Consider the following 23,870-nt stretch of genomic DNA (forward strand, 5'->3'; position numbering starts at 1 on the left):
CATCCTATGAGAAAAGGATTTTACGGTGAGTACAAAAAAAACATTTTTTGCACTTTGCCTCTAGAGACCTGCTGTGCGCACATACAGCAGGCTACAAGCACATATGGGGTGTTTCCTGAATGGGGAGAAAATGGGGAACACAACCTGGGTTGCATTTTCTCCTTTAACCCATTGTGGGGAAGAAATTGGGGTCTGCTATTAATTTTTAACGGAGTCTGCTAGTAATTTTTACTGCCTGTGCGATCCAATAGCTCCTGAGGGCAACAGCGATAAGATGACGTCACTGGGCTCGGCGCATGCCCAGTGACACTTTTGAGGCTGTTCCCCTCAGAAGCTATTAGATCGCATAATCGGTACTGCGCCTGCGCGAGATTTCCGGCGGACGAAATGAAGATTCCAGGTGCGTAGCTTGAATTAATTAGTTGACGTAGCGGAGGGGGCGGCACCGTTAAACTAGGCGGTGGGATGATAGTTCATAACGAGGAGGCGTGCTTGGGCGCTAAATTAAGGCGGGCTAGGCACTGCAGGGGGGCGTTACTGGGCTCAAGGGGTGATGAATAACGCCCCTCTGGGCACATTCGGGGTTCATTTGAATAATACAAACCGCTTTTTTAGCAAAATGAAACCATGAAGAGAAGAAAGAAGACCACTGCAGGAAAGAAGGTATTTTATTAAACATGGCAATGGTGACAGCTTAATATGGTCAAACCAGGTGACAGATTCCCTTTAAAGATAATACAACCGGATCTGTTCAGAATGGATGCAGGCGGTTGTATTATCATGACGGATCCACCAAAAACATTGGTGTGAAAGTAGCCTTACTGGTGACTGTGTTTGTGAGTTATAACCTCCCTTCTGATCCTCAGCTGTGTCATGTGACCAACACTCGGATCTCCAGCTGAGACAGGACAGGAGGTCTGTTACTTGCTTCTCTATTCATCCTTATGAGACTGACATTGAGACTCCCATAGGAATAGAGAACTGGCTTCATGCCCACACATAAGATGCTGTGTTAGTTAGAGGCTGATTGCTGGTCACATGACACAGCTGAGGATCAGAAGGGAGGTTATAACTCACATACAGTCACTGGTAAGAAAATGTATTACAGTTTACATCATGTACCTTTCTAACATGTCAGAGAATAACATTTGTTGTGGGAGTGCTTCTTTAAGTTTCTCGACGTCTGGTCCGGCATTAATGAGATCCTACAGATCCGTCAGATAAATGAGCGCCACGTGACACTAGAACTTTGTGATCTGCGCTATTTTCCTTGGTTTTTATTTAATAATTCTGCTCTTTTATTCACACACGACGGTTCGTTTTCCCTCTTTTCTATTGCTGCCGGTTACACAAGGAGATGTGCTGCAGACCAGCGGTGACGCCAGTGTACGGTGAATCACTGGACGTGTTCACATTGGGCACTGATTGGGAACGATACGCCTGCAGTCTGGGGCGCTGCTGGTTTTGGTAGCCAGTATAAGAGAAGTTCTTCAGTGGGACTTCTGCGCTCCGCTGTGGACTGCGCGTTCTATCCCCGGAGGTGCAGGCCGTGCCTTCTGCTGCTACTCTGTGATATTGAGGATTGCACTGACTACACTTACACCACCCTCTTCTGTCTATTGTGGACCAGATCTGTCCCTCATACGTAGCCGGGAATGTGGGGTGACTGTAATAAAGGAGTTCTGCAGCTCCTCATCTCCCCCCTCCCGTGTGGCATCTCTTCTCTACATTCATCATCATTTCAGGGACTTGTTACCATATTAAACTAGGTGAAGAATCTGACTGATCACAGAGCGTCCAGTAGGTGGCCTCACAGAGCTGCTCACCGCTCCACAGCTCATTCACAATCTGCAGCCGCGGTCAGGAGCCGACATTGGAGACCGGGGCAAGCATGCTGGACAGAACCAGGACAGAACCGACGGACTCTGTTATAGGAAATGTGTCATCAGTGAACCTATCACTGTGTTATCTGTGGTGTTACATAGGACTGCAGGTGACATCTACTACATTATCTGTACTCGGGGACTTATCACTGTGTTATCTGCGGTGTTACATAGGACTGCAGGTGACATCTACTACATTATCTGTACTCGGGGACTTATCACTGTGTTATCTGTGGTGTTACATAGGACTGCAGGTGACATCTACTACATCATCTGTACTCGGGGACTTATCACTGTGTTATCTGTGGTGTTACATAGGACTGCAGGTCACATCTACTACATCATCTGTACTCGGGGACTTATCACTGTGTTATCTGTGGTGTTACATAGGACTGCAGGTGACATCTACTACATTATCAGCACTCAGGGACTTATCACTGTGTTATCTGTGGTGTTACATAGGACTGCAGGTGACATCTACATTATCTGTACTCAGAGAGCTATCACTGTGTTATATGTGGTGTTACATAGGACTGCAGGTAACATCTACTACATTATCTGTACTCAGAGAGTTATCACTGTGTTATCTGTGGTGTTACATAGGACTGCAGGTGACATCTACTACATCATCTGTACTCGGGGACTTATCACTGTGTTATCTGTGGTGTTACATAGGACTGCAGGTGACATCTACTACATTATCTGTACTCAGAGAGGTATTACTGTGTTATCTGTGGTGTTACATAGGACTGCAGGTGACATCTACTACATCATCTGTACTCGGGGACCTATCACTGTGTTATCTGTGGTGTTACATAGGACTGCAGGTGACATCTACTACATTATCTGTACTCGGGGACTTATCACTGTGTTATCTGTGGTGTTACATAGGACTGCAGGTGACATCTACTACATCATCTGTACTCGGGGACTTATCACTGTGTTATCTGTGGTGTTACATAGGACTGCAGGTGACATCTACTACATTATCTACTCAGAGAGTTATCACTGTTATCTGTGGTGTTACATAGGACTGCAGGTGACATCTACATTATCTGTACTCAGAGAGCTATCACTGTGTTATATGTGGTGTTACATAGGACTGCAGGTAACATCTACTACATTATCTGTACTCAGAGAGTTATCACTGTGTTATCTGTGGTGATACATAGGACTGCAGGTGACATCTACTACATTATCTGTACTCAGAGAGTCATCACTGTGTTATCTGTGGTGTTACATAGGACTGCAGGTGACATCTACTACATTATCTGTACTCAGAGAGTTATCACTGTGTTATCTGTGGTGTTACATAGGACTGCAGGTGACATCTACTACATTATCTGTACTCAGAGAGTTATCACTGTGTTATCTGTGGTGTTACATAGGACTGCTGGTGACATCTACTACATTATCTGTACTCAGAGTTATCACTGTGTTATCTGTGGTGTTACATAGGACTGCAGGTGACATCTACTACATTATCTGTACTCAGGGACGTATCACTGTGTTGTCTGTGGTGTTACATAGGACTGCAGGTGACATCTACTACATTATCTGTACTCAGAGAGCTATCACTGTGTTATCTGTGGTGTTACATAGGACTGCAGGTGACATCTACTATATTATCTGTACTCAGAGAGTTATCACTGTGTTATCTGTGGTGTTACATAGGACTGCAGGTGACATCTACTACATTATCTGTACTTGGGGTGTTATCACTGTGTTATCTGTGGTGTTACATAGGACTGCAGGTGACATCTACTCCATTATCTGTACTCAGAGGTATCACTGTGTTATCTGGTGTTACATAGGACTGCAGGTGACATCACAGCTATATAATCTGAAGGCGTGATTAGTGTTCTGTGATCAGGGTTCTCTCTGTGTAATGGGGGGGGGGGGGTGTCTCTCTGTGATCATGGCTCTCTGTAATCAGGGGGTCTCTCTCTGTGATCATGGATCTCTAATCAAGGGGTCTATCAGTGTAATCAGGGGGTCTCTCTAATTAGAGGGTCTGTCTGTAATCAGGGGGGTCTCTATCTGTGATCATGGATCTCTGTAATCAGGAGATCTTTCTCTCTGTGTAATCAGGGGGTTTATCTCTGTGATCATGGATCTCTGTAATCAGGGGGTCTCTCTAATTAGAGGGTCTGTCTAATCGGGGGGGTCTCCATCTGTGATCATGGATGTCTGTAATCAGGAGATCTTTCTCTTTGTGTAATCAGGGGGTCTCTCTGTGTAATCAGGGGGGGTCTTTCTCTTTGTGTAATCAGGGGGTCTCTCTGTGTAATCAGGGGGTCTTTCTCTTTGTGTAATCAGGGGGGTCTCTATCTGTGATCATGGATCTCTGTAATCAGGAGAATGTGATCATGGATCTCTAATCAGGGGGTCTCTCTAATTAGAGGGTCTGTCTAATCAGGGGGGTCTCTATCTGTGATCATGGATCTCTGTAATCAGGAGATCTTTCTCTTTGTGTAATCAGGGGGTCTCTCTCTGTGCAATCAGAGGGTCTCTCTCTCTGTGTGATCATGGATCTCTGTAATCAGGGATCATGGATCTCTGTAATCAGGAGTCTCTGTGATCAGAGGGTCTCTCAGGAGAGATGTAGGAAGATTCCCCTTTTTGTGTCGGGCCGCCTGCTGTGTGCGCGGGTAAAGTCTATGAGGAGGTGCCGGGCGCCCCCTGCTGGTCACAGGCGGAGGGGCTGTCTACGAGCGGCCGGCTGCCTGCAGCATGGAGGAGAGATGCTGCCCGGTGTGCTAGGACGACTGCTGCTGCTGAGCCTGGATCGGCCGCCGCTGGGCTCTGCGCGCTCGGGTCCCCCTCTTATGCTGGTCGCCCCTCCCCTGGGCGGGGCCGCCTGTAGTCTATGGGTTGTTCTCGCTCTGGGTGACACAGATCTACGAGAAGCCGCCGGGGTAACGCTGGGTCCGGTGCTGACACGTCCGCCGGGATCGTCCTCTTGTCCGTCCACGTCCCCGCCGCCTGTGCCGCCCGCACTGGGATTACTGCAGACATGGATTGAAACTTGCTGCTGGGCTTTAACTTTTTGTTGTGTCCTCGCTGGCTGGATCTGTTCCTCCGGAGAGCAGGGTCGTGGATCCATGGAATGACCCCGGCTCCCGGGCTCTGAAGGTCTACAGTCACACCTGGGAGTGGGGGGTCCTCGGCTACAGCACACTCTCCGGGGCTCCTCTGCGGATCTTACGGGGAACCATGTACTTTCTCTTTTCTTGGATATACTGGGGCTCACTGGTCTATATCTTCTCTGCCCAGGTAAGAAGGGGTGCTGCTGCTGATGCCCTCAGTGGATGCAGGTGTCATCCTTTTCTTATGGGGTACATGCTGTGGGCTGATGCCTCCAGTCAGCCCTGGATCTGGATCTCTTTCCCTCTTGGTGGGACTGTGCAGCTTCTTGTGTGAACTTTGGGGGTCTGGCCAGTGCCATCATAGCCCCCCTAGCCCAGGATAAAGAGCAGCAGCAGGGAGGCTATCCAGCGGCACGTGTCCAGCGGTGCCTTCATTCACACACAGCCGCAAGTTACCTGAACTTGAGGCAGCAGCAAGGTGCACATCCCTCCGGGCCCCGGGGGGCCACCCGCTGGATGTGGTGTCATCACTAGGAATGATACAAGTCACCCACAGCTCGGCGGTTGTCACAGGGCTGTGTGTGACTGGACTGGTAATGGGGTCAGACCAGGAGGCGGCTCACGCTGCACGTACACTTCTTTCCAAATGTAAACCAGCCTTGAGACTAGAGGCCTTTAAATCTCTTTCATGTGACTGGGCCAAGCAGGTTTTTTTTTTTTTTGTCGTCCCCCCCTTCATCTGCAAATGGCTAGGCCTCAGTCCACATTGTGAGCTAGCCATGTCCTTGACTGTGCAGGCTCCCGGCTCTGCTCCTGCCTCAGCTTTAGAGAAGGGCCCTTGTGTGCTCACAGCAGTTTTTACAAGTAAGCCTAATTGTTTTTCCAAGCATTTACAGTTACAAAGCTCAACTAATGAGGAAGGAGAGGAGATTGTGGCAGGCGGAGTGCCCCACGTTAACTGCTTCACTTCCTCAGCGAGCTGCAGAAGAGTGGTGAGGAGGCCTGGGCGGCACCCTACCTTGTGTAGACATGTGGGACCCTGGCAGCCCGGATCACAGGGATCCCCGCAGGACCTAATACACGGCAGCTTCTATGGGGACAGATTAGTCAGTGACCTAGTGCAGGTATCTGCAAGGTCATGGGTGCGCGTCCCTCTCCGGAGAGGGACCTTCTCTCTGACAAGTTCCGGAGGAGTTTGGGGAGACCTGGCTGAGCGCGCCGTCTGCACCCAGGAGAATCCAGCACTGGTTTTTCTCCAGGACTGTGCTATTGGCTGCTGGGGAGAGTCATTGTTCACAGAGAGAGCTGGAAAATCTGGGCAGGATCCAACCCAAATGTATGGCAGACGTGCGTGTTCAGATGTAGGGAGCTCGTCAGTGGAAAGTCGTGCACGCTGCAGGCATGTGGCGGTAAAGTTCACTCTGACACTGGATCCATATACTGTTCTCCGGCCACATTAGAAAGTGGAGGTAAAAGGGCAGCGCGCCAGAGAGCGCAGATCAGATTTCAGGGCCTCTTAACTCCTTACACCCCTGGGAACCAGTGTGTCCTCATCAAATCCCCAAAGTTATTTAGGAAACGCATGTGGTAGTGGACTGCACCTGGGCTCTGCTATACCTGACCACAGCTGGGTCCACACTGCTTCATTCGCTTTCTTATTACCGTGGCTCCAAGGTCACAGCGTAATCTTCCATCAGGCAGTAAAGGTCGGGTTGTCAGATTTTCTCGGTTTCCTCTTTTAGTCCACCTTTGAACGCCTGGGATGCCTCCATAGGTCGCTGGGCCGAGCGGCTCAGTAAGTCACTTGTGTGTTCTTTTAGCCCTGGTTACAGTTGCCATCAAGGATTTCTGACAGTGCCAGCATGTGGTCAGGTGCTGCGTGCATTGTTTGTGGGTGAGATGGCAGCCGCTGGGCCGGCCGGGAGCTTCTTCAGGTTTCAGCCCAGCTATGTCAGCAAGGGAAAAGGTCACTCCACATAGCAGGGGCCTGCGGTGGCCATCGCGCTGTTCCTGCCATGACTGGCACAGACCACAAGGACAGGCAGGACCCACACAAGTTTAATTCTGTCCTTGGAGACAGTCCCTGTGTGGCCCTCTGGACTGTAGACAGGTGCCGGTTCCTGGAATGACTGTGAGAGTTAATGTCACGGCTGGATAATTAGCTATTACTTCACTGCTGTCAGTCAAGGTCCTGTGTGCTGCAAAGGTGAACGCCGAGAGGCCTTCTAGTGGCGCAGATCTCCTCGCTCACTTGGGACGATCTCCAGTTTAATCGTCCTTTTTCTCCTGCATTAGAAACGTAGATGATATTTGGAATGAATGCCCAGAAGAGGCCAGCACCTGCATCTTGTAACCGAGATAAGGGCCACCTCCCCAAAATACCTGCCCGTCCCCTGTGTCCTCATGTTTTGGGGTGCGGCTTGCCCACAGGCTGCAGAGACATAATGCCAGAGTAAGGGGCCATACATTACATACAGGCCAGCACTAGCGAGGAAGGTCGTGTAACCGTATATAATAAGTACACCGCTCGCTCGCAAACCCTCGGTGAAGTTTGCTTGTGTTGCACAATGTTCCTGTCCGTGTGCGACTCCAGTTATTGGATCTAGACTTTGGACCCATCAGAGCCAAGCCTGAAACATGTCTGCAGCTCACAACACGCACAGTCGGCTCTGCTGCACTGTTTGTTTTGCCACTGACTGACCTTCAGATAGGAGCAGCACAGGAAAGCAGGGGCGACGGTGCACACAGGGCCGGGTGAGCCTGGCTTTCTGCCACGCTCTTACACTTTGCTGATGGAGTTCTGCTGGAAGTCAATGGTGACTTGTCCTGAGCTTGTAGGACGATCGCCAGTCTCCAGAAGCAGGTCCACGAGCTGGAGACAGACGAGGGACGCTATCAGGAAGCCCCTCGAGGAAGTCATTGACCATCCATTGCCCTGCTGATGGTTTCCTATTGTTCTAGCTCAATGGTTTCCTGTGCTCCTGATTACATCTCTACTGGTCAGACACACAGTGTACCTGAGACTGCAGCGCCAATGCCACCCTGTGTGTTTAATCAGAGATCTCCACCTGGCACCTGCGGAGATCACAAGAACGTAGGAAAACTAAGACCAACCCAAAATCAAATAAAACACCAGCTCTAAAAAGAACAGAGGACAGGGAGCAAACAGGACGCTGCGAGACAACGGTGGAAGGGTAGAACCAGGCAGGGTCACAATGCCCACAGCCGAAAAACCCTCTAGTTTGCCCAGCTGTGGTTACACCCTTCAATAACATTGCCATGTATGGGGAGGATCCTGCTCTCTATGTAAATAGTGGAAAGGCCGGCCACTTGGATGTATTCACTGCTTTACACAGCCTTTATGAGGATCAAGAAGAATATAGAGATGGAGCGTGGCCCTGCCGCTCTGGGCCTCATGGGACGCCATGGGTCAGATCATATGGTCATTCAGTCAGTATCCCACTATAACCCAGTTCCTCAGATTGCCCCTTAGTTACTTGTGTTTTACCTAATATGCGTCCTCACAGGTTTCTTGTGTTTCTGTTCCCTGCAGTTTTCCCGGGCGGCCCCCACACAAGAAAAAGAGCAGAAACCCACAGAAGGTAAGGAGCGTTTCTGTGTAATTGCTTGTATCTGGTCTTGTGAACAGCTGCCCCCTTCTGGCCGGCCATACGCCGCCTCTTACTGGGGGCCACCTTCTCACATGCATCCGCCTTGCTCTGCTTTTTGCCACCTTTTTATTGAGTTTCTAACTTCCCTTAAAACCAAGGTGGCTAAAGTCTCAGAAGATTGTCCCTAGAAGCATGTTTGTCTCCATCTGCGAGTGTGTTAGCGGGAAAACAGAGTGGGGGTCATTTACAAAGACCACTGTGTCGGGCCCGGCCCCGGCCTCTGTCACTCCCTAGTGGCGAGCACGGCGCAGAAACGTGCACAGTCACAACCTAGGGTCCTGCAACTGTAAATGAGCGCCAGGGAGGCTGGATTCAGATGTGGCCGCCATAACTGCAGCAACGTACCGCGTTTTTCAGAGTACCACTTAAGGGCCCATTCACACGACCGTATATTTGTGTTCGCATCTGTACTTCTGTTCTGTGGCCCCGCAAAAAGATAGAACATGTCCTATTCTTGTCTGCAATTGTGAACAAGAATAGGCATTTGTGGACCCCAAAAAACGGATATGGTCGCCTGAATAAGCCCTTAAGGAGTATACTACACGGCCATGAGCAATCTCTTTGAAACCGGCGCCAGCCTGTGTGCCAGCACAGGATCTCCCATATGGTGGGCTCAGTCTGAACCCCGCGTGTAACCAGGGGCAGCGGCGGTCACAGGCCGGACCGGTGTCTCTTGCTCTCGGAGGGATGCAGATTTGCTCTTCTTTAGTAAGGAGCCGGACACGTTAATGACGCTTCATGTCTGGAAGATGAAGGATGGCTGCCTCGGTACGCCTCATTGTGATTTCCTATTGGCACCGGACGGCGGGTGGTTGGAGATTAGTCAGCCCGTTTATTTTAAGCTCCTGATACGTGGAGATCGTGCAGCAGGGTGCAGGCCACGTTCCTGCACTGTTACGTAGTCACGACTTTTTCTTGTATGGCTGCAGCAGCCGAACACCCTTGAGTTTCATTATCATTTTTCTGGCGGAGGTCAGGACTTCTTACCTTCTTATTGGTACAGCGGCTTTTATCGCTTCTTAATTGTTATGGCAAAATTAAACAGATCTCGCCGAGCACGTAGCGCATGAAGCTGCGCATGTGACAGAGCCAGCTCTGAGCAGAGGACAAGTTTCCGTGATGGCAGCAGCTGTACTTATCAGCTAAGGTTATCAACCCTCCGAATAAGCTCAAACATGGTGCAACTGTGTGCTTCTCCCTCACACACGGGGCCCCGCTGACGGGCTCGGAGCCCATTAACCCAATAAGTCCTGTCCCCTGGAAACAGGATTCTCCTAGTGAGCGGAGACGTGAAGTTAACGGGAATATTATAAGGAAGAATTGAGATGCACATAATAGAACCTGGGCGGGGGTGGGGCTGTTCTACAGTTTGTCTTAGAAGAGGGGGGGAAGGGCTGATTACCAGCAGCTGCTCTGGTGGTCTCTAGCATCGGACCGCTACTGGCAGAAGGGGGGGGGGGTGGTCTCTGGAGGTGAACTGAGGACCTCTGACAGATTCAGTAGTGAGACCTGATCTGCTCCTATGTGTTCAGGTCCTTGTCCTTCAGTGGTCGGGCGCAGAGACAAGATGGAAGCAGCTGAAAGGGTTGTCCCTGGTTGTAATATTACAGCTTTGTGTGACGGAGCCCAAGGGAGGAAATCACTTAGTTTTGACTTTGCAGTCTGTCTGGTAAAAAGGTAGCAGCGCGTCGTGGCGGGTGTGGCAGCTGGAAGTTCTCAGAACTGCTACCAGTCCCTGGCCGGGATGCCGGGGGGATTTTTAAGAGCTTTTCTTTCTAATCCTAGAGGCCAATGAAACAATCGTCCTGGGATGCAGTGACTGCAGGGGAATGTTTCCTGCTAATCTGGGCACCATGTGGCCCCGCTGCTGACTGGGAGTCTTTGTCCACTTGTTGAGATATGGCGTCTAATTAGCTCCCTCACACATAGCAGGACCCGGCAAGAGGCAGCGGAGGTGGGGATCAGCTTCTGTCTGGTGTCGAAAATGTCCATTTAATCTGTGACCCATTCAGACAAGACATCGTTCCTCCCAACTCCACCAAAGCCTGCCTGTTAAAGGGTTCTCCCACGATTGATGTAAAAAATGAAAATAAGACCTCATATAAAATCTAGAGCCAGCGCTGTACCGCACATGCATCCAGAGATCTCCACGCTAGTTTCTCCAGTTCTTCTGCTAGATTTATTTAAAGTTGGGTATGTTCTTTTTCTGGGGGGGGGGGGGGCGCGTCTCCTTTCTGCTGCAGCTGGTGGCAGTTAATGGTGGATGGAACTGAGCATGAGGTGGACAGAGAAATTATAAAAAGGGCAAACAGCAGGTGGCGCTATACAGATAGGTTTCAGTCAAAAGCTCTGTTGCTTTACAAAAATTTTTGTTACATGATTTAATTCTCATTCTTCCTTCAACGTCTGCTGTTGGGAAAGAGTCGGGAGGCCCCCAGACTAGTAAGATAGTCGTACATCTTATGTACTTTCCATAGCCAGTAAGTGCAGATTTTTGTGGACGAGGCCTCCAGTATCGGGGCGCAGATCAGACCCCAGGAAGAGGCCTCCAGTATCCGGACTCGGATCAGACCCCAGGAAGAGGCCTCCAGTATCGGGGCGCAGATCAGACCCCAGGACGAGGCCTCCAGTATCGGGGCGCAGATCAGACCCCAAGACGAGGCCTCCAGTATCGGGGCGCAGATCAGACCCCAGGAAGAGGCCTCCAGTATCGGGGCGCAGATCAGACCCCAGGACGAGGCCTCCAGTATCGGGGCGCAGATCAGACCCCAGGAAGAGGCCTCCAGTATCGGGGCGCAGATCAGACCCCAGGACGAGGCCTCCAGTATCGGGGCGCAGATCAGACCCCAGGACGAGGCCTCCAGTATCGGGGCGCAGATCAGACCCCAGGAAGAGGCCTCCAGTATCGGGGCGCAGATCAGACCCCAGGACGAGGCCTCCAGTATCGGGGCGCAGATCAGACCCCAGGAAGAGGCCTCCAGTATCCGGACTCGGATCAGACCCCAGGAAGAGGCCTCCAGTATCGGGGCGCAGATCAGACCCCAGGAAGAGGCCTCCAGTATCGGGGCGCAGATCAGACCCCAGGAAGAGGCCTCCAGTATCGGGGCGTAGATCAGACCCCAGGAAGAGGCCTCCAGTATCGGGGCGCAGATCAGACCCTAGGAAGCTTTGTGCCTCCAGTATCGGGGCACAGATCAGACCCCAGGAAGAGGCCTCCAGTATCGGGGCGCAGATCAGACCCCAGGAAGAGGCCTCCAGTATCGGGGCGTAGATCAGACCCCAGGAAGAGGCCTCCAGTATCGGGGCGCAGATCAGACCCTAGGAAGCTTTGTGCCTCCAGTATCGGGGCACAGATCAGACCCCAGGAAGAGGCCTCCAGTATCGGGGCGCAGATCAGACCCCAGGAAGAGGCCTCCAGTATCGGGGCGTAGATCAGACCCCAGGAAGAGGCCTCCAGTATCGGGGCACAGATCAGACCCTAGGAAGCTTTGTGCCTCCAGTATCGGGGAACAGATCAGACCCCAGGAAGAGGCCTCCAGTATCGGGGCGCAGATCAGACCCCAGGAAGAGGCCTCCAGTATCGGGGCGTAGATCAGACCCCAGGAAGAGGCCTCCAGTATCGGGGCGCAGATCAGACCCTAGGAAGCTTTGTGCCTCCAGTATCGGGGCGCAGATCAGACCCTAGGAAGCTTTGTGCCTCCAGTATCGGGGCGCAGATCAGACCCCAGGAAGAGGCCTCCAGTATCGGAGAGCAGATCAGACCCTAGGAAGCTTTGTGCCTCCAGTATCGGGGCGCAGATCAGACCCCAGGACGAGGCCTCCAGTATCGGGGCGCAGATCAGACCCTAGGAAGCTTTGTGTCTTCAGGATTTGTACATTGGATGTATATAGAGGTCTCTACTGTCATGTCGTGGTCTATATGGGCTGACGGCCGTGTCTCCTCTCTCTAGTGGTGCCGTTCATAAACGTCTACGAGCGCAGCATGTGCCAAGTACGGGAGACGTTGGTGGATATCTACCAGGAATATCCAGACGAAGTGGAGTTCATCTTCAAACCCTCTTGTGTAGCGCTCATGAGGTGTGCAGGATGCTGCAGCGATGAGACTTTCGAGTGCGTACCCACGGAGTGGTACAATGTCACCATGCAGGTATGTGCCCGGCAGGTTCGTCGCCCTTTTCCCGGCATGTTTTACCGCACAGGGGCTGCTGCACGTAATTCCCTTTTAGCTTCTTATAAACTTTTACTGAGACACACAGCTTAACATTCTTCAGTAACTAGGACATGGCTGCTACTTGTACGTGACCAGCAGCTGACGTGCAGTCTGCGTAGTATTACATCCAAACCACCATTGTCTCCAGCAGTCTTCACTTCTGTGGATTCCAGGATTAGAAAAAACATGGCAGCTTTCTCCCAAAAAACAACACCACCTCTGACCATGGGTTGTGTCTGACATCGCAGCTCGGCTTCATTGGAGTCAGTTGGGCAGAGCTGAAATGGCACACAATCTGTGGACAATCCCTTTAAGGCTACTTTCACACTTGCGTTCGGGGTTCCGCTTGTGAGTTCCGTTTTGAAGGTTCTCACAAGCGGCCCCGAATGCATCCGTCCAGCCCCAATGCATTCTGAGTGGATGTGGATCCGCTCAGAATGCCTCAGTCTGGCTCCGCTTGGCCTCCGTTCCGCTCAGCAGGCGGACACCCGAACGCAGCTTCCAGCGTTCGGGTGGCCGTGCGGAGCCAAACGGATCCGTCCAGACTTACAATGTAAGTCAATGGGGACGGATCCGTTTGACGTTGACACAATATGGCTCAATTTTCAAACGGATCCGTCCTCCATTGACTTTCACACTTAGGTTTTTTTGTGAAATATAATGCAGACGGATCCGTTCAGAACGGATCCCAACGTTTGCATTATAGGAGCGGATCCGTCTGTGCGGACACCAGACGGATCCGCTCCGAACGCAAGTGTGAAAGTCACCTAACATTTCTGGATGATTACGGTTCCAAACCTGTCACTGAGACTAATGGTAAATGGTGGATCTTCGCTGAATAGTCACGTGTCCCCTTCTTCCCTCCAGATCTTGAGGATGAGACCTCACATGAGTCAGCTGTATGTGGAGAAGAGTTTCCAGCAGCACAGTCGCTGTGAATGCAGGTGAGAATCTACAGCACCGCGTTTGACTTGAAAAATAAAAATAAAAAAAGTGCCTTGAATATTAATTTCTTTTTTATTTTTACTCTGCAGACAAAAGAAAGAAATTAAAGGCAAACAGGAAAAGTAAGTGGCTCTGTTTTTGTCTGATTCTGCACATGTCCTACCCACCAGCGGGAATCGCATAGACCTGCCATTAACCCTTCCTGCTGCTCTGCGGCTCTGAAAGCGTTGATCTATCATGCTGTGGGACTTTGGGCAAATGGTGCCCTAGCATTGATCTGACTACAACGTCCCCAGGAGTTACTGTCCGGTACATTGTCACTGATGCTCCTCAGTGGACAATGCATTCTACACGCAACATTATCCGCTCTGAATGACGCTCCCCTTTGTTCTCTGCTTCTCTAACCACGCTGTTAATTAGAGGTAGGGGCTACGTGGGGCTTAATACCCGGGTAACATTCGTGCTGGCTGTCGGGGTGATGGTTTATGGGTCCAGTACCTGTGAGTGAAGCATGACTCAGATTACACGCATGTCCTCATGGATCTGCCAAGCCGGAGGTCTGTGAAAGTGTGGACATCTCCCTGAGACAAGATCTTTTTTTTTTTTTATTGCTTTTGATTTCTGAAGCTCCGTACTGCTCTTCAGCCTTGTCCATATAGACTTTTTATTGCCAAATCTTGTGTGTCCAGTGGAATCACTGACCGTCCTCCAAACCCCAGGACTTGGACCTGCATTACTGTACTAAAATTGGGAGCCGTGGCCCATAGAAGCCTGAATGCCTCTTCATTCCAATCCATGTTTAGACCAGAGGAGGGGATGGGACAGGAGCCCAGGGGGGAGAAGGTGAGGCGTTTTCTTAGACTCTGTCAGGACCTGTCAGCTGGCACTGGTGCAGCTATAGTTTTTCTCCAGGAACCTGCACTTGCTGCTGCACGCTCCTTCTCCTGCTGGAGAAGCTGCATGGTCCTGGAGACGTTAACCTGTTCCTATCAGAAGACGATGCACATTCTCTGCACTCTATAATGTGGACCTGACATAGGCCCATCTTTAGAGATATTGGTGCTAATCCAGTCTCACCAGATGCATTGACCACACAGACGCCATTCCTGGTTTATCAGTAAAAGTCTGCTTGGCTTTCTGGTAGCTATTGATTTTTATTTTACGACTCGTCATGCACCATATATCCCAGCAGCGTGCACCTGCTGGGGGATACATTGCCAGTCATAGCCCAACTATTTATGAAATGTCACCTGCTGTCTAAACCCCAAACCCTTTAAATGTAGGAATCCTCTTCATAGTGACTGTGAGGGAGTGAGCCCTTACCTGCTGCAAGGGGATGAGAACGGCTGGGGGGGAAAATCACTGAATGCTCTGCTGTAGAAAGGCCTCTTGGAGAGAGATGTTTTTGCTATTAAGCTTACTATTAATATCCGGCCACGTGTGGGAAAGGTCACCTCTGCTGTCCATGCAGCTTCATGATGAGGCAGGAGAAGATGGCAGACCTGCTCCCCTCACCGCCAAGTCTTGCACACTGATAACGCTGTCCTGTGCTGTCTATGAACAGACGCCGGCTCAAAGTTTGCTGCTTTTCACAGCCCATAGCAGCACCTGTGTGGAGACTAGCGCAGATTATAGGTGGTCACGCTGCCGCCATCTGCAACGTTCCTGTGTGTGTATGAGGGCCCAGTCATGGCAGCTCCTCTGAAGCCAGCCGACATTCCAGCGTAGTATGCAGGTACTCTCCTCTGCACAGAGCACTGCAGATGTGGGTTTCATTAATTATGGCACTAGATTCTTACTTTGAACTTATTACATTAGACGAGGCAGGGTCACGGATTACATCTCCAGATTACATAGAAAATTACATGAGCGAAATGCTCTGCAGGTGGCTCAGTCCTGAAGTGTGAGGATCCAGGCTGACTAGAGCAGTGTGGACCCCGCGACTAATCATAGTGCGCATGCCTGCATAAGTAAGTGACCCCTTATCTGCGTGCCGGCAGAGTTCAGTGGGTTTTATCCCCCCTGCTTCGTACAGATCTCCAGACTCCTCTTCTGGACGGTACAAGCTCAGGTTCTTGATTGGATTTGTAATGTTCTAGACCACCCCGTAGTCCAGCGACATTATTCTGCTCGTGTTGCCCCTGATTTTGCTCGAGTTTCTCTCGTTTTTTTGCCCTTTCTCTTTCTCTCTCTCTCTCTCGCTCTTTGTTTATTTTTTTTCTTCCAGAAAAGCAAAACGAGGGAAGGGCCATAAACGAAAGCGCAAGAAAATCCGGTACAAATCGCACCGCTTGTACGTTTGTATCGTGTGCTCACTAAAATCCCCACCACGAATCAGATTCACCTCATTCCATGAATTAATTCCATTAATCTGCTCGTATGATGGCAATGAAAGCTGCGATAGGCCCACTTAATTCGAGGCCTTGGTGGTGGCGGGGGTGCTGATGATGAGGGTATTTTATTCTGTCTTAATGTCATCATGAGACTACACACCCGGTTCTGACCCTTGTTCTAACAGTCCTTTGGAGAAGTACTTTCTCAGTAGATACATCCTCGGACGACTGCGGTGTAGCGCCAGCGCTCTGTCTGCTGTGACCTCTGATCTCTCCGTTTTTGTGCAGGGGGGTCACTAGCAATGCTGTAGGGATTATTTATCTACACAGATTGTCTTCTTCATTGTCTTGCCAGATCTCATGATTACATTAGGTCAGCCTGGTATTTTGAGCATGACTGTGGTGGCTTGTGGCGGCATTGGTGGTGGGACACTCGTATCTTTGAGTGCCATTCTCCAAACATTCCTCTTGCTCCAGTATAAAATCTGACTTCTTCTCAGGGATAAGGTCATGCCTTTCAGCCACTCTCCTAACACCGGACCCCTTGTTTCCTTTGAAATTTGGAATCGGGATGTGTGTCCAGAACCAGTGATGTGGTCACAATGCCCCCTACTTACCTTAGTGGGTCATTATCAACAGGTCTTTGAATGCAGCAGTCTCTCTCTGAGCCAAAGTGAAAGTGTTGACCATGTCAGACAGACTACAGCTGGCTGTAGACCTTCCATATTTGTCGGGGGATCTCTTAGATTTTTTTCATCCTGACAGTCCTAGCAAAGAATGGACAGTTGGGGTTTCCTATCGGAGATCTCTGGGGTTTTGTCTGTTGGACATACATATGGTCCACCCTAGCACAGTCACTCCACCTCGCCAGCACGTGTAGCCGGAGACTGACGCATAATCGGTCTCACCAGTTAGTTCCCACAGTCCTGTCTACTAGAATACGTCACTCGACGGTGCACGCTTCACTTGGGTCCTCGGTGAGACTGCAGTAATAAACATTTAGTGCAAACTCTTCAACATTTGGAGAACTGAAATGGCTGAGTTATTGCCCGATGGGAAAACTGTTTATCCAGCACAAAAAAGTTCCTTGTTCCCAGGGATAGGGAAGATGGAGTCATGACGTGAGCACGCGGCCATTAGCCTTCATCTCCTGGTGGTTTCACTGCGTCGCTGTATGACCTCATTGCTGGAGTCCTCAGTGACCGCACGTAGACAGGCGGCGCGGAGCTACTTTCTGATGTGACTCTTGTCTCTCTGCTTCTCTTCATACTCTAACCCCAAAGGACTGCATTTGGAAGGCTTACTTAATGAGAAATACTTTTGGTTCTTTATCTCAGTCCATTCACATGTCCGCAATTTCATTTCACATTTTGCAGAGCGGAATTGCGGACCCATTCCTTTCTATAGGTCCGCAATTCCGATCCCGAAAAAAATAGAACACCTATTCTTATCCGCAATTGCGGACAAGAATAGGCATTTTCTATTAAGTGCGGTCCGTGTGAATGGACCCTAATCCTAAGAATTGTTCAGGAGTCCCTCATACTCCAGCACTGGTCCCACACGGACTGTGCAGCGTTTTACTCCTTCCAAATGCAGCTTCCTAATGCTATGCTGTCTGCTTCATCTTGCCTCTTCATAAAGGACGTAACACAAGACAGTGGCTGGCGAGGGGTGGGTGGACGGTGAGGTAGGGGACCAGCCAGCTGTCCATGTATTTCCCAGGGTGGCCATGGTAGCACCACTCTACAGTTTTACAAGTCGGGGTGACCACCTCCTTCTGAATGTGGAGAGGCCCTGCTTTTATATCCATTGCTTAGAACATGCACGGATGGGAGCTATAAGAGCAGGAGGGGCAGGTGGTCACCCCGGCGTGTGGTGGGATGGGGGGATTGCCTGTGATGTGTTCAGGAGTACTGCATGTTGACATTTCTCTTGCTGTTGCGCTGTAGCTTAGAACTCTTTTTTTTCCTTTTGCTTTTTGCAGTCATTGTGAGCCTTGCACAGACACAGAGAGGAGAAAACACTTGTTTGCCCAAGACCCCCAGACCTGTAAATGTTCCTGTAAAAACACAGACTCACGTTGCAAAACGAAGCAGCTTGAGTTAAACGAAAGGACTTGCAGGTTGGTTTTTCATACATGTGGGAAAATAGATAGAGCTGCTTCTTCCTGCTATTTGCTGCCATGTTCAATGTTCTTTTACTCCTTCTGTATATCTGTACAATAATGGTGCACATCAGTCCCCTCATGGCCGGCTTGTACACAAATCCTATGTCTTCTGTTAGCTGACATTAGAGGAAGGCTTTTAGCGCAGCAGCACATGCCATTCTGGAACAGGTTCCCCTTCTCGTATGGAGCGGCCTGAGTCTTTTCATGGCGTTTGACCTTCTAACCATGAATCCAGAAGTCTGTAGACCCACGACACAATGCAATACGGTTGTGATTGAGTCTTTGAACCCCCTGTTATATATTGTCTGTTACTTGAACCGTGTACCCCAGCTGTACCCTTTCTATCGTAGATCTGTGTGTGGGGCATCAATTGGTTGTCAGGTCCTTCGATATCCAGCAAAGCTGCTAAGTCTTGACAGCGTTTGCCCAGAGAACCCAATTAGAGCAGTTTGTTGTCTTTCATTAGGAGAGGGAAGAAGCCTAGAACAGACCAGTCATATGCGGCCCCCTATTCTGCTGACCTCGCTCACTAACATGCGCTCTGCCACCCCTGTGCAGCAAAGTAAGTCACCCCAAATAACACCTGTATGTACCCTGAATGCTTCTGTTTGTTGTCAATCCAGTTTTCAGAATAAAAGCAAGGTTGCATAATCTTCAGACTTCTCAGCTGTTACTTCTCCGTGTTTGTCTCCTGGCAGCTCATGTGGTTTGGTAATCCGGAATAGACTAAAACTGGCGCTTGTGAATGACACACAAGCAATGCCTGGGTGTGCTAGTGTAGAGAGGTTAGTGCCCTATTCAGCCCGTCAGCATGGAAACCCAAGAGTCGCTGGGTCTAATGTTGACCCCACACTTTACATACGAACAGCCCCTTCTTCTCCCTGAAACCAGCCATCAGGGCAGAGCCGGGACACCACCACGTACATTAGATGGACGGCTGATTCCGCAGCAATCCTCTGCTGTGTATAGTCATTTTAATTTCTGGAGCTTCTTCCCTCAGTAAATCTCCCAGGCCGAGTCCTTTTCTTGTTTTAGGGGGTTACGTAGTTCCCTCGTCACCAGGAGCAATCCTTCTGTCTGTAGTTCTGTGTTTCATATTCTTCCACACTCAGAAGAGCAGCACAAGCCGTCTGGCCTCTGTACATTGTGGTGTAGCTGTTGCTTTTCATCCTCTCAGAAAGGAATTCTTTAAAATGATGTCTCTGTTACATTGCTGAGAATTAAATTCTATTATTTTGTTTCTCCCAAACATGTCCAGATGTGAAAAACCGCGGCGGTGAGACGAGGAGAGAGTCTCCGGAAAGAGACAAAATGGAGTGAAAATGAAGGATCGAAACTCGGCACAGCACTTTGGTTCTCATGCATTCCGTGTCCCTGAGGGGGGACAGAATAGCCGTATTATTCAGTAAACGCCATTTCTCCTTCTCCTTTTCAAAATTGATGCTGCTACACATCGAGAGCCAGAACAGTGGGGTCATAACTTTTTTTGGATTCTTATAAATATATTATAATAATTAAATATAGATATATAAATATATATATATTTGTGTATATATATATATTGGATTTTTCTTAACAAAATAGTAATTTGCTGGACTTTGGTCACCAACCGAAACAATTTTTTTTTAAACTGAAGTACGTGGGGGATAGCTGCTCAGCTGATGCTAACCTCTAATAACATTAATTATTCTGGATCATAATCTGTTGTCGCTAAGTTTCTTCTATACCAATACAAGTTCAGATCAAAGGTCAAAGAAACCCTGCTGAGTCCTACAGCCGCGAAGCTCGATCCTTCACGAAGCGTACCTGTGCCCTCTGCAGATTGAAAGACTCATTGAGGAAATGGAGACTAATCGGTGCCATAGGTTGGCCAGAGACGACGTCATTGTATAACCTGCCCATCATGCACAGTTTCTACCCCGGAGGAGCCCTGGCATCTAATGTCGGCTGGTCTATGTATGGATTTGAGTACAAAAGGCTTTCGGGGGAAAAAAGTTGTTTGACTTTATATCCAATGGACATTTTTACTTTGTCGAGTTAAAAGAAAAATGCCCTTTGCAAACGATGTGACCTATTGACTCCATTTGTCAGGCATATGCTGAGCCAGTGCCAGTTGTATCTCTGTGGTCTTAATACAACACTAAAAATTCAAGATCTCGCAGAAGTAAGGACTGAGTCTGGACCAAAATCAAGGAGGTCACAAGAGAGGAATGGTTCCGGATTAGCGTGCAGACCTGGCGGTAATCACTAGAATCCATTGGGACTTGTATTCTCCCAGTGAGCAATCGGCAAATGACGTGAACTCTTGTACATTGAGTTAATTACTCACCCCAGTGAGGAAGACTCACTCATAATGAGTGGAAATGACTATATTAAGAGTACGAATCGCTCAATGAGTGCAGCTTGCTGTTTAATGAATGAGACTTGTTTATGTTGAGTGAGACGGCTTTCCAGTGGGTGAATGGCTTCCCCACCCAAATCGTAGAACCAGGACTGGCTTAGCATGTCTGAGAATCTGAAGCACCAAGTATGTCCACCCAACACCGTGAGTCCTGGAGTCGCAGCCGGTGGAATCACTAGAATGTATAGAGCGTGTTCACTGTAGCCTTGCTTGTGTATCTCATGTATACAGACACACACACCTGTTCTAAGGTTCCACGTGCCTTGCAGCCTAGAAACGAGTGAGGCTCACCCCGAGCTGTTTTCTGGTTAAAGGACTTTAGTGCCGATGAAAGATTAACTGATATATATATAAAAAAAAGACACAAATAAAGGGTTAATCCCTGCATGAGGGAGTTGGCTCCTTTGCTGCTAGACTGTGTTAGAATGAAATCCCTGTGTACACTGCAAAGTTGTCTGGGAAACCTTTTCACGGAGGGGGGGGTTCGTAAATTTACCTGTGTGGATGCATACGTGCGGTGGTCAGTGTTATCCCATTCAAGGCAGGGACGCTTGCAAATGATTGTGGTCATGAGAATATATTTGGTATGCATGCGAGCCCCCCGTGAAGAGGCTGACCTCTAGTGCAGGGCACTTCCTCCAGTGCCAAATTCAGACATGGAGCGACGATGTAGTGAAACGTACAATAAGTGCCTTGGTAGGATCTAAGTCTACTGATGGCCCCCAATATGTAGAAGATGAGTGGGTATCGGGGGGGGGATACCATCTGCAGCTCATGTCCGTCTGTGGACAAGGATCAGTACTTCTCGGAAGAACCTATAGTGTGTGTGTATGTGTATACATGGATGCAGAGCAGTTCGCCACACGTATTTAATGTCCCTTTTTATTGAAAACTGGTAAATTAAGAAGAGGGCGTGGGAGGGTACAGTATTTCTTTTGTTATATTTAAAATAATTTATACAATTACAAATACATTAACTGTCCAATGTTTTTATCCGTTCTCTTTGGTTTTCTTATTTTTTCTATGGTCTGTTCTTCACAAGCCATTGCAGGAGGCTGGCTGGCGGTGGGCACGGAGGGGGCACATCACTTGCACTGATGAGGCCCCCCTTCTTTCTGTCACGCTTAGGCTCAGATTTTTGGTTAGACAATCTGGGTGCTTGTTTTGCTCCTTTTGCTGATTGGCTAACTGTGTAAAGGGCACCTACTTCTTAGGTAAGTAGAGGCTCTGAGAACCCTCCACACATCTTTCCTCTAGGGCAGAGCACGAGTAGCTTGTGACTCTGGGAGCAGCTTAACATTCATCTCCCTGCTGCCTTTGCTCTAGACCAGGAGTGCTCAACCTGTGGCAAAACTACAACTCCCAGCATGCCCGGACAGTCTACAGCGGGATGTGGTGGGAGTTGTAGTTTTACCACAGCTGGAGGGCCACAGGTTGAGCATCTCTGATCTGCAGGGGCCATGTCTCCTTCTCGGCTGCCTGGCCTGTGGAACCCATGATATCGAGCAATGTCTAATTAGGCCCTCACCTGTCCCCATGACTGCAGAACCAGCTCTATGCAGCAGTGACATTGGAATGGCAGTATTTATTTTATTTATTTACTGTTATGTGCACACAGACTGCTAAGCATTACAGTGCAGTCGCCGTACTGGCATCTTGGCCCGTCCAGTCCTAGGCTTAAGTATTTATTGAGACGACTGTAAATTGGGGCAGCGTTGATCAGGGTTTTACAATTTTGCACATGTAAATCTACCATAGTCATGGGTTTTGTTGACTCTCCTGTGCAGAAAGAAAGCCTTGCCTTCCCACGTTAATGACTGCAGAGGCGCTCAGTTCGGTGCGGAGTGTCTGCTTATATTCACTCGTTAACTGTGTGAGAGTCAGGAGATAATGAGCTTTGTCACCATTCAATCTCCGATCCTGGTAAAGCCCAATAACACCCCCCCCTCCGCCAGACAGCGCGCGCTGCTCCGCACTGAAAGGTTCAGCTCTGCAGATGTAATGGTTAATGGTGACTTCTTACCCTTAGTCTTTCCACTGGAGGATGAACAGTAGTGCTTACTAAAAGGGCTCTCTTTAGCCCCTTGCTCCATGTTCTTCCATGTAGGTAATCACTTTCAACTCCAGAAGAACGGCACACTGCCCTGTATTTCTGTGGGCAAAAAACGTAAACTAAATGGTGGTGTGCAGAATAAAGCACACAGGCACTGGAATCCAGAGGGGGCTGGCAATGGAAATCTGGAGCTTTAAGTAGACTTGACACGTCTGGTCTCCTCTCGAGTGCGAATGTTCGTGTCCCCAAGAGCTGCAGGAGGGCGGATGCCTCTGGTGGTTTCTTCCTTAATGGCCTGCATCCTGTGTTCGAGTGGCTGGTCCACTGTAAAAGTCACGTTTCAAATAGCAAAACTCCTGTACGATGGACTCGCCCCTTCTGTAGCTTTCGCCATAACCTCGGCACGCTACCGCCTGTAGTTAAGATCAATCAGATCAGCCTGTACTCTGGTCTATTGGAGCAGCGCTAAAGAGTATGGCGTGCTTCCTCCTCCAGCCGCGCCGCTGCATGTCGACCATTTAGCACTGTGTCGGTGATCAGTATAAGCCATTGCAATAGTGACAATGAAGTCTCTGCCAGCCAAGGGTTAATATATGTATATGGAGCATTCAGCATAAAACACTACACGTCTCCTTTTTTTGTAAATAAATTCAAAAACACAAAAAGTTAATTCTGCCTAACAAGGTTTTTTAATTGTAATATGTGTTTTATTTATTGGTGCTATCATTTGTTATTGTTGTGAGACGCCGTCATTAACACTTCTTTCTCTGCAGATTAAATATTATGTAGAAACATATTTATTTTTTAAAAGAAAGTATAAAGATAATGTTAAAAATACCCGTGTTTTCTTTGTTTTTATTAAACCTGTGCATTGACCCTCCAGGTGGGTAAGTGGGACAGTAGGTTATAGTCGGAGCTGGAGGATGATGATTGTGAAGGGGGTCCCGTCTACCTCCCCCGCAGGTCGGAAGTGGACTCCATGTATATGAGCCATTAATAGATCATGAACTGAGTGCCAGCGTGAACAGGATCACCTTACACAATTGTATCGTCCGGAAAATCGGTGGCTTCTGTACATTGTAGCAAATCCTCAGCTGTGTGAGCGGCACTAGGTCGGG

The 23,870-nt window shown here is 49.2% G+C and overlaps 1 protein-coding gene across 16 annotated transcripts; it reads left to right on the forward strand.

The window, feature by feature from the left end:
• The first annotated feature begins 4,581 nt into the window (after positions 1-4,581).
• On the forward strand, positions 4,582-21,267 carry VEGFA (vascular endothelial growth factor A). 16 transcript variants are annotated; one of them, XM_040430810.1, is made up of 9 exons: positions 4,582-5,159; positions 8,526-8,574; positions 12,594-12,790; positions 13,721-13,797; positions 13,888-13,920; positions 16,026-16,091; positions 18,116-18,253; positions 18,765-18,860; positions 19,557-21,267. In XM_040430810.1, exons 1-8 carry the CDS (start codon positions 5,100-5,102, stop codon positions 18,829-18,831), a joined length of 687 nt encoding a protein of 228 aa, XP_040286744.1. In that variant the 5' UTR covers positions 4,582-5,099; the 3' UTR covers positions 18,832-18,860; positions 19,557-21,267. The 16 variants fall into 16 exon arrangements, 15 of the variants coding, with proteins under 15 accessions (XP_040286744.1, XP_040286750.1, XP_040286747.1 ...); XM_040430819.1 differs by lacking the exon at positions 4,582-5,159 and adding an exon at positions 5,745-5,836; XM_040430805.1 differs by lacking the exon at positions 4,582-5,159 and adding an exon at positions 7,876-8,426 and having other exon boundaries at positions 8,500-8,574; positions 16,026-16,073.
• Positions 21,268-23,870: the final 2,603 nt, after the last annotated feature.

This window comes from Bufo bufo, chromosome 4 (genome assembly GCF_905171765.1).
Source record: "Bufo bufo chromosome 4, aBufBuf1.1, whole genome shotgun sequence".
Lineage (NCBI taxonomy): Eukaryota > Metazoa > Chordata > Amphibia > Anura > Bufonidae > Bufo > Bufo bufo.